Here is a 10808-nt window from a genome sequence, read left to right as displayed (position 1 = left end):
AACTTTTGCGTTTCGTATACGATTTTGCATCTTTATATAGTCAAACTTTTTCTATTCATGATAGAATCAGTTTGCCGAAAGGAAAAAGGACTCGCTGCTAGGTTTTGATTTTGTAGTGGGTCAAAAGCTGGATGAACCGTAAAAATCGTACACAAGAAATTTTGGGGTGAGCCTTCGAGGGAAAAAAAAATTATGTCCAAGCCACATTGAGTAAAAAAATTCGCGTGGTCGGCAGGATTCGAACCTGCGCGGGCAAAGCCCACATGATTTCTAGTCATGCCCGATAACCACTCCGGCACGACCACTTTGTTGTGTACTGCTGCCAAAAACAAATAAGAAAATCATTCTGCACGTAAAGGTAGATCAGCTTAGGCTCGAGCAACATTTTGTAAAGGTAGACCAGCTAAGGCTCGAGCAACATTTTCCCAGTTGAATGAGCAAAAACTATAAATTTGAATTTTCGGAAACAGGACTTCCCTTGTCCATTCACATTAGACAGCTGCTTGATAACATAAGTCATCGTCTCTCTTGGTTTGTTAATCTCTCAAAGCGGCCAGCTCTCTTTATTTTATTTTTTTTATACCAAAAAAAGACTTTATTAATCTCAATGGAGTTCGGGCACATTGTGCCTTGACATTACAGATTGTAACCAAGGAGAATAGTCCTTGTACTCCTCAATGTGGAGTTTATCAACTCTGATCTTCTTAGAGATGATGTCTGCCAAACTGTTGCCATCTCTCTTAACATGAAATAACTTACAAAAACTGAAAATACAAAGAACAGTCTTAATTTCTTTAAGAGTTTTATTATTTTATGATATGATTTGTTCATGATCAGTGGTGATAGAATTAACTAAAACTTCAGCATCAGATTTCAAATGGAAGTTATCCATCTGTGTACTTTCCATCCATCTCAGAGCTTCTAGTATAGTCAATCCTTCCCCTGCTTCAGCATCCATTACTCCAACTACATAGCAGCCTCTGATTCCTTCGCATTCACCTGAGTCAGAAAAAAGCATCATTGCAGTGCCAAATTCATTAGTTATATGATTAAAACTTGCATCCACAAATAAGGTAAACTTATAGTTATGTTCCTGCATATATTCTTTTCTGCTCGTATCTAGCTAGTTATTTTCACGCATATTTTGTGTGAAAATTAAAGGGAAAAGTAAATAAATTTTATATTTTTCCTACACCTAGACACGCGGCGGGTCCACGCATATCAAATCAAAAATTTGATTAAAAAAAAAAAAAATGCCCGATACATAACACAAAACAAATCTAGTATCTCCACCACTTTCGGTTGGAACACCCGCACGTATTTCCACTATTTTCAAATGCCAATACGGATAGTGATACCTTGCGATGGTTCAGCATTAAGACCAACCAAACCAGAGCCTCGAAACTCGTCTACTTATGAAGATATTCCTTGAGCAACAAAGAAAAACGTGGTCGGCAGGTTTTGAGCCTGCGTGGGCAAAGCCCAAATGTGAGATTAATTAACTTCTGTTACGTAAGCATGACCTAATTGATGGCCCACCATTTTATCTCAGTAACACAAATTACTCTGGAAAATTCCGGTAAAAACCGGATAAGCTTTATGGTCAAAAACCGACTCTGTTAGATAAGCTTCAAATACCTTAATAGCTAATCAAAGGCTTAAGAAGGAAACACGTGTACCTTACCAAGTCGGCACCACTGGCTATAAATAGCCCCTCTTGTATACATACAGTAATGTAATGAAATATAGAGAAGTAATAATATACTACTCCCTTTTTTATGAAGTTCTGATTATTATTATCATATGATATATATATGACCTTTCAATTTCTCATACAAAACAGAAAGGAGAACCCCACTTACCACCATTAAGTTAGTGCTTTATCAAATATATATATCTAATTAATAGTGCAGAGCTTTAGATATATAGTTTGTACCCGAGAGCACTTAGGAAATAAGGTTGGTTATCCCAACTGAGAACTAGGATATCACTAGTACCGCGTAGCCATTTTATAAGACGTTATCACCACGAAATAGCTCGGCCTGTACGGGGTGTTCCAGCTATTCATCAAACTAAAGAAATGGACATCTATTTCGATCATTTTCAGGTTCAGTTCCGACATGTTTGATTTTTCTGTTAAATTTCCTTTTAAAATGTCGTCGAATTTAGTTAGTCTGGATTTTATGCCACTTGAGGACTCCGGTGAAAACTATTTATCATGGGCGCTCGATGCTGAGCTGCATCTAGAAGCGAATAAACTTGGTCATGTGATTATTGGGGGAGACTGGACGTCAGACGAACGCGCCAGAGCTGTAGCTTACTTGCGTCGTCACCTGTCCCCAACCCTGAAACATGAGGTAGCACACTGTAGAGAACCTCAAAAGTAATGGAGTACCATAAATGGGAAATATGACCATTTTAAGGTGGTCACCCTGCCAAAAATTCGTGACCAATGGATTCATCTGAGGTTTCGGGATTTTAAATCCGTATCGGCTTACAATTCTGAGTTGCACAAAATCGCTGCTAAATTTGAGATGTGCGGTAAGCAGTTATCAGAAGAATCCAAGCTAGAAAAGACGCTGAGTACTTTTCATGCTTCCGATATTGTACTCCAACAGTTATATCGGGAACGCCGTTTTACACGGTATTCTGATCTTATATGTTGTCTTCTCTTGGCTGAGCAGAATAACGAATTGTTAATTAAAAATTACGAGTCCCGTCCTTGTGGTTCTGCTCCGGTGCCCGAAGTAAATAGGGCATCGTATTCTGGACATGGACATGATCGTGGTAAGCAGGGTTATCGTGGAAAGAAGCGTAAACGCGGAGGCTATAGGCATAGAAATTCCAACAACCATCTGCATAACAAAAATGCGGAAGCGAAGCAAGATAAAGGGAAGGGATCGACTTCCAATTCTCAAAAGAAATCTGAGAATCCCCTCAAGAAAAATGACGAGGGTTGCTATTGCTGTGGTTCTAAAGACCATTGGTATAAATGCTGCCGCGCGGATCTCTGTGAGCTTCACAAGAAAAGGGAAGCAAACCTTGAGATGAATTTGGCAGAATGCAATATTTCCACTGAATCTCCAAAGTTAGAGGTTTCTGACTACCTACTCGATTTTGAGGGCAATGGATACCAGACTGCTTTTGACCAGTTTGTAGATGGGTTGTTTAGTGTAAATTAAAGTTGTAATATCCTGTTTTTAGTGTGTTACCTGTATTTTGTATTTACCTATTTTTGGTATTTTTGGCTTGTACTAATTTTTGTGATTGTATTTGTGTAATATGTATGAATGTATGTAATATACATGTGTTGTTAAAATTATTTTGCAACTATCTTATACCTTCTCTATGTATATGAAAGGGTATGGACTCTGAAAGCAATCTCGATGGTGAATTTTGTCTTATTGATAGTGGGACGACAAATTCAATATTTCGAAGTACTATGTACTGCGTAACCTTGAAAAGGTTCAAGGCTAGTATCACTACCATCAGTGGTTCAGCTAACCTTGTAGAAGGTGCTGGTAAAGCTTGTGTCTCATTATCATGTGGTACCATATTCACTATCAATGATGCGTTATATTCCTCCGGATCCCATAGGAATCTGTTGAGTTTTAAAGATACACGCAGTAATGGATACCATATTTAAACGGTTGATGAGAACAATAAGGAGTACTTGTATATTACATCACCCAACGAAAGGCATATTGCTGAGAGGCTTCCAGCTCTCGCTTATGGGTTATACCATACAAAGATACGAAAAGTTGAATCTTATTCGGTCATAGTTCGAAAGTTTTATGACCCGAATACATTTTTGTTATGGGACAATCGACTTGGACACCCAGTTTCTACTATGATGAGTAGAATTGTTCAGAACTGTCAGGGACATCCTTTGAAGAAACTTCTGCTTAACAAAGAACTTGGTTGTACTGCTTGTTCTTTGGGGAAACTGATTACGAAACCTTCCTTGACAAAAGTAGTTCTGGAATCACCTGCTTTCTTACAAAGAATACAAGGTGATATATGTGTCCCTATACATCCCTATAGTGGACCCTTTCAGTACTTTATGGTTCTGATCGATGCCTCTGCTAGATGGTCACATGTCTGTTTACTTTCGACACGTAATTTAGCATTTGCTCGACTTCTTTCCCAAATTATTAAAGGGAATATTGATAAACTTCCCCACTCTCAATTTCGGTTTAATAAATTGCCCCCGTTTTTTTCAACTTTTCAAAACTGCCCCCACTGTTAACTTTTCCATCTAATTTAATTTTCCATCCAATTTTTTACTTATTTACCCTTTACTTGTCACTTTTATCTTCTACTTCATTTTTTCAGGTTCGTCGAGCTCGGTTCATGGATTTAGGGTTCGGGGTTCAGGGTTAGGGGTTTAAGGTTCAGGGTTCAAAGTTCATGGTTCTGGGTTCATGGTTCACGATATAGTTCAGGGTTAGGGGTTTAGGGTTCATAGTTCATGCTTCGTTGTTCAGGGTTCAGGGTTCATGGTTCACGATATAGTTCAGGGTTAGGGGTTTAGGGTTCATGGTTCATGGTTAGGGTTCATAGTTCACGACATATTTCAGGGGTAAATATGACTTTTTAACAGGTGAGATAACTGCCACCTTGCATTTAACGGGATGGAAAGCGTTATTTGAAGAAAAAAAACGGGGCAGTTTAGAAAAGTGCAAAAAAGCGGGGGCACTTTTTTTACATAATTCAAAACTGGGTCACTTTATCAAAATTCCCATTATTAAATTACGTGTTAATTTTCCTGATTATTCTATCAAGACCATTTGGCTTGATGGTACATCGGAGTTTTCTTCAAAGGAATTTGATGCATATTGCATGTCATTAGGCATTGAGGTTGAGCACCTTGTTGCTCATGTGCATACACAGAATAGTTTAGCAGAATCGCTCATTAAGCACCTTCAACTCATTGCCAGACCTATGCTTATGAAAACTCAGCTCCCTATTTCGGCTTGGGGACATGCTATTTTGCACGCTGCTGCACTGGTACGTTATCGACCTTGTGCGAATAAGTAGTATTCCCCTTTACAACATGTGTTAGGTCATCCACCAGACATATCTCATTTTTGTGTGTTTGGTTGTGTTGTTTATGTTCCCATTGCACCACCACAACGCTTCGGCCCACAACGTCGACTTGGGATATATGTTGGATTTGACTCACCATATATAATTCGATATCTTGAACCATTAACATGGGATGTTTTTACGTCAAGATTTGCAGATTGTCATTTTGATGAGACAGTCGTCCCGCCGTTAGGGGGAAGAAAGCTACCGCCCGAAGAACGGCGTGAATTATCCTGGTATACACCAAAACTATCTCATCTTGATGTACACACAAGCCAGTGTGAAACTGAGGTGCAAAATATTTTACATCTTCAAAATATTGCAAATCAAATGCCTGATGCATTTACAGATACAGCAAAAATAATGAAAGTAGATGTGCCAGCTAAAAATGCTCCATCACGCATCGATATTCCTGTGGGACAATCTGTGGATGTGGCAGCAAATAAGTCATCTGATGTACACCGTAAACGTGGACGACCAGTTGGGTCAAAAGATTCTGCCCCTCGAAAGAGGAAAAGCCAATCTCAATCATTGACTGATAGTGCTCTTGAGGAGACTATTAGAGAAGGATCCAAACTCTCTCAAAATATATCTCCTGACGAGGAGAATGTCTCGACGGAGACAATGGAACCTCAAAATGGGGAAACCTCTATTAATTATGCATGCAATAGAGAGGTTTGGGATCGAAACACAATGATTGTTGACGACATATTTTCATTTACAGTAGCTACTGACATTGCCTTGGATAATGATGGTGTTGAACCACACTCTATGGAGGAATGTTGTCAAAGGGAAGATTGGCCTAAATGGAAAAAGGCAATCCAAGCAGAATTACTTTCTCTCGCTAAGCGCAATGTTTTTGGTACTGCAGTCCGAACACCAGATAATGTGAGCCCGGTTGGCTGCAAATGGGTGTTTTTGCGCAAGCGAAATGATAAAAATGAAGTTGTTCGCTATAAAGCAAGACTAGTGGCACAAGGTTTCTCACAGAGGCCAGGGATTGATTACGAGGAAACATATTCACCTGTTATGGATGCGATTACCTTTAGGTATTTGATTAGTCTGGTAGTCCATGAAGGACTCGACATGCATCTAATGGACGTGGTTACTGCGTATCTATATGGAAAACTGGATACGGATATCTATATGAAAATCCCCGAAGGTTTTCAGCTGCCAGCAGATAAACCATGTCATATGCATTCACTAAAATTAAATCGAGCCTTGTATGGTTTGAAACAATCTGGACGAATGTGGTATAATCGTCTGAGTGAATACTTGTTAAGTCAGGGTTATGTGAACAATCCTATATGCCCATGTATTTTCATTAAAAAAGGCAAACACTGGGTTTGTCATAATTGTTGTATATGTAGATGACATCAATCTTATTGGAATTCCTGATGAACTCTCCAAAGCACAAAAATGCTTAAAGAAGGAGTTCGAGATGAAAGATCTCGGTAAAACAAGGTTTTGTCTTGGTCTACAACTTGAGCATCGTGAGAGTGTAATCCTTGTCCATCAATCGGCGTATACAGAGAAACTTCTCAAACGCTTTAATATGGATAAATCTTATCCACTTAGCACTCTGATGGTTGTAAGATCTCTTGATCCCAAAAGAGATCCATTTCGCCCCAAAGAGGAAGGCGAAGCACTCCTTGGTCAAGAAGTACCATATTTGAGTGCCATTGGTGTGTTATTGTTTTTATCTCAGTACACTAAACCAGACATTTCTTTTGTAGTAAATCTCTTAGCCAGGTACAGTTCTGCGCCAACAAAGAGACATTGGGCTGGAGTAAAACACATTTTCCGTTACTTACGCGGCACTACGGACATGGGATTGTTCTACTCAAAAGACTCATAGAACTGCTCAAAGATTAAGGGATACACAGATGCTGGTTATCTTTCGGACCCCCACAAAGCTATCACTCAGACAGGGTATGTCTTTACAAGCGCTGGAACGGCATTTTCATGGAGATTTTGTAAGCAGGGCATGCCATCTACCTCCTCCAACCATTCCGAAATAATTGTTCTACATGAAACAAGTCGAGAATGTGTGTGGCTGCGATCATTAGTCGAGCATATCAGAATCTCTTGTGGTCTACCGTCCATTACCAGTACACCAACAATAATTTGTGAAGACAATTCAGCTTGGACGACACAAATTAAAGAGGGCTACATCAAAGGTGATAGGATAAAGCATATTTTGCCAAAATTATTCTACGCACACCACCTCCAGAAAAACAACGAGATTGAGATCCAGAAGATACAATCTTGTGAAAATTATGCTGATCTATTCACCAAATCATTACCAACGAAGCTCTTCCAGAAGCTGGTTTACGGGATCGGAATGCGCCACATATACAAGCAAACCAACTGACGAAAATTTTGTTGAGGGGGAGATTTTGGAATATAACGCGATGTACTCTTTTTCCTTAGTCAAGGTTTTGTCCCACTGGGTTTTTCTTGTCAAGGTTTTAACGAGGCAGCGTATGCGTGTCCAACACTGTTCTAAGAAATCTTTGTTATACTCTTTTTTCTTTGTCCGGCTTTTTTTCCACTGAGTTTTACCGACAAGGTTTTAATGAGGCAACGTTCTTAGAATGGTGGTCCAAGGGAGAGTGTTACGTAAGCATGACCTAATTGATGGCCCACCATTTTATCTCAGTAGCACAAATTACTCTGAAAAATTCCGGTAAAAACCGGATAAGCTTTATGGTCAAAAACCGACTCTGTTAGATAAGCTCCAAATACCTTAATAGCTAATCAAAGGCTTAAGAAGGAAACACGTGTACCTTACCAAGTCGGCACCACTGGCTACAAATAGCCCCTCTTGTATACATACAGTAATGTAATGAAATATAGAGAAGTAATAATATACTACTCCCTTTCTTATGAAGTTCTGATTATCATATGATATATATATTATGACCTTTCTCAATTTCTCATACAAAACAGAGAGGAGAACCCCACTTACCACCATTAAGTTAGTGCTTTATCAAATATATATATCTAATTAATAGTACAGAGCTTTAGATATATAGTTTGTACCCGACAGCACTTAGTAAATAAGGTTGGTTATCCCAACAGAGAACTAGGATATCATTAGTACCGCATAGCCATTTTATAAGACGTTATCAGCATGAAATAGCTCGGCTTGTACATGGTGTTCCAGCTGTTCATCAAACTAAAGAAGTGGACATCTGTTTCGATTATTTTCAGGCTAAGTTTCGATAGGTTTGATTTTTCTGTTACATTTTTTTTTAAAATGTCGTCGAATTTAGTTAGTCTGGATTTTATGCCACTTGAGAACTCCGGTGAAAACTATCTATCATGGGCGCTCGATGCTGATCTGCATCTAGAAGCGAATAAACTTGGTCATACGATCATTGGGAGAGACTGTACGTCAGACGAACGCGGCAGAGCTGTAGCTTACTTGCGCCGTCACCTCTCCCCAACCCTGAAACAAGAGGTAGCACACTGTAGAGAACCTCAAAAGTTATGGAGTACCAGAAAAGGGAAATATGACCATTTTAAGGTGGTCACCCTGCCAAAAATTTGTGACCAATGTATTCATCTGAGGTTTCAGGATTTTAAATCCGTATCGGCTTACAATTCTGAATTGTACAAAATCGCTGCTCAATTTAAGATGTGCGGTGAGCCGTTATCAGAAGAATCCAAGCTAGAGAAGACGCTGAGTACTTTTCATGCTTCGCATATTGTACTCCAGCAGTTATATCGGGAACGTCGTTTTACACGGTATTCTGATCTTATATGTTGTCTTCTCGTGGATGAGCAGAATAACGAATTGTTAATTAAAAATTACGAGTCCCGTCCTTGTGGTTTTGCTCCGGCGCCCGAAGTAAATAGGGCATCGTATTCTGGACATGGACATGATCGTGGTAAGCAGGGTTATCGTGGAAAGAAGCGTAAACGCGGAGGCTATAGGCATATAAATGCTAACAACCATCCGTATAACAAAAATGCGAAAGCGGAGCAAGATAAAGGGAAGGGATCGACTTCCAATTCTCAAAAGAAATATGAGAATCCCCTCAAGAAAAATGACGAGGGTTGCTATTGCTGTGGTTCTAAAGACCATCGGTATAAATGCTGCCGCGCGGATCTCTGTGAGCCTCACAAGAAAAGGGAAGCAAACGTTGAGATGAATTTGGCAGAATGCAATATTTCCACTGAATCTCCAAAGTTAGAGGTTTCTGACTACCTACTCGATTTTGAGGGCAATGGATACCAGACTGCTTTTGACCAGTTTGCTGATGGGTTGTTTAGTGTAAATTAAAGTTGTAATATTCTGTTTTTAGTGTGTTACCTGTATTTTGTACTTACCTATTTTTGGTATTTTTGGCTTTTACCAATTTTTGGGCTTGTATTTGTGTAATATGTATGAATGTATGTAATATACGTATGTTGCTAAAATTATTTTGTGCAACTATCTTATACCTTCTCTATGTATATGAAAGGGTATGGACTCTGAAAGCAATCCCGGTGGTGAATTTTGTCTTGTTGATAGTGGGACGACAAATTCAATATTTCGAAGTATTAAGTACTTCGTAACCTTGAAAAGGTTCAAGGCTAGTATCACTACCATCAGTGGTTCAGCTAACCTTGTAGAAGGCGATGGTAAAGCTTGTGTCTCATTACCATGTGGTACCATATTAACTATCAGTGATGCGTTATATTCCTCCGGATCCCATAGGAATCTGTTGAGTTTTAAAGATATACGCAGTAATGGATACCATATTAAAATGGTTGATGAGAACAATAAGGAGTACTTGTATATTACATCCCCCAACGAAAGGCATATTGCTGAGAGGCTTCCAGCTCTCGCTTTTGGGTTATACCATACAAAGATTCGAAAAGTTAAATCGTATTCGGTCATAGTTCGAAAGTTTTATGACCCGAAACATTTGTGTTATGGCACAATCGACTTGGACACCCAGTTTCTACTATGATGAGTAGAATTGTTCAGAACTGTCAGGGACATCCTTTGCAGAAACTTCTGCTTAACAAAGAACTTGGCTGTACTGCTTGTTCTTTGGGGAAACTGATTACGAAACCGTCCTTGACCAAATGGCGATTGATGATCGTTCGTATTTCTTCACAATATACACAGGACCGAGTTTGGAGTTGCCAAAGTTCGATGACCAACCTATAAACGAGGACACTCCGGACTTTGTTTTTCATCGTCCAACTGATGATCCCGCACCTTACATTGTTGTCGTGCAAGGACCTCGCAACGTTGGGAAATCCCTGTTGATCAAATTTCTAGTAAAGAAATTTACTGAGAGAACCCTCACGGTAACAACCCTCTCCCGCACAGCGATATCCGTCACAACCCTCGCATTCACAACCGCATCAGGTAAGGACATACGGCTGCAGTTTGTGGAGTGTCCGGATGATATCAATGGCATGATTGATGCTGCAAAGTATGCTGATGTAGTGATACTAATGGTCGACGCAAGTTACGGGTTTGAAGCGGAAACATTTGAGTTCCGTAACCTTTTACAATGTGACGGATTTCCGAAGGTTATTGGGGTCTTACCCATCTTGACAAGGTCAGGCCAGATGAAATATCAAAAGTCAAGAAGCGTCTGGAGGATCATTTCTGTTCGCAAATATATGAAGGGGCAAGATTTTCCTCCTTGTCCTGTCTCGAAGAAGATGGGCTGTACAGTATGCTTGAAATTGATCATCTGGGAGAAATGCTT

At 39.6% G+C, this 10808-nt stretch overlaps 2 protein-coding genes and 1 non-coding gene across 3 annotated transcripts; 2 read left to right on the top strand and 1 right to left on the bottom strand.

The window, feature by feature from the left end:
- Window positions 1-223: 223 nt before the first annotated feature.
- On the bottom strand, window positions 224-305 carry TRNAS-AGA. Its single transcript has one exon. It is a non-coding gene; the product is annotated as a tRNA-Ser (tRNA).
- Window positions 306-2153: 1848 nt separating this feature from the next.
- Window positions 2154-3182, top strand: LOC113359249. Its single transcript, XM_026602915.1, has 2 exons — window positions 2154-2357; window positions 2424-3182. The coding sequence occupies exons 1-2, from the start codon at window positions 2154-2156 to the stop codon at window positions 3180-3182; spliced, it is 963 nt and encodes a 320-aa protein (XP_026458700.1).
- A 5168-nt stretch (window positions 3183-8350) lies between these two features.
- Window positions 8351-9379, top strand: LOC113359248. The gene has a single exon (XM_026602914.1). The coding sequence runs from the start codon at window positions 8351-8353 to the stop codon at window positions 9377-9379; it is 1029 nt and encodes a 342-aa protein (XP_026458699.1).
- The last annotated feature ends 1429 nt before the right edge of the window (window positions 9380-10808 follow it).

The sequence above is a fragment of the Papaver somniferum genome, chromosome 3 (assembly GCF_003573695.1).
Source record: "Papaver somniferum cultivar HN1 chromosome 3, ASM357369v1, whole genome shotgun sequence".
NCBI lineage: Eukaryota > Viridiplantae > Streptophyta > Magnoliopsida > Ranunculales > Papaveraceae > Papaver > Papaver somniferum.
This window is presented reverse-complemented; position numbering and strand designations above follow the sequence as displayed.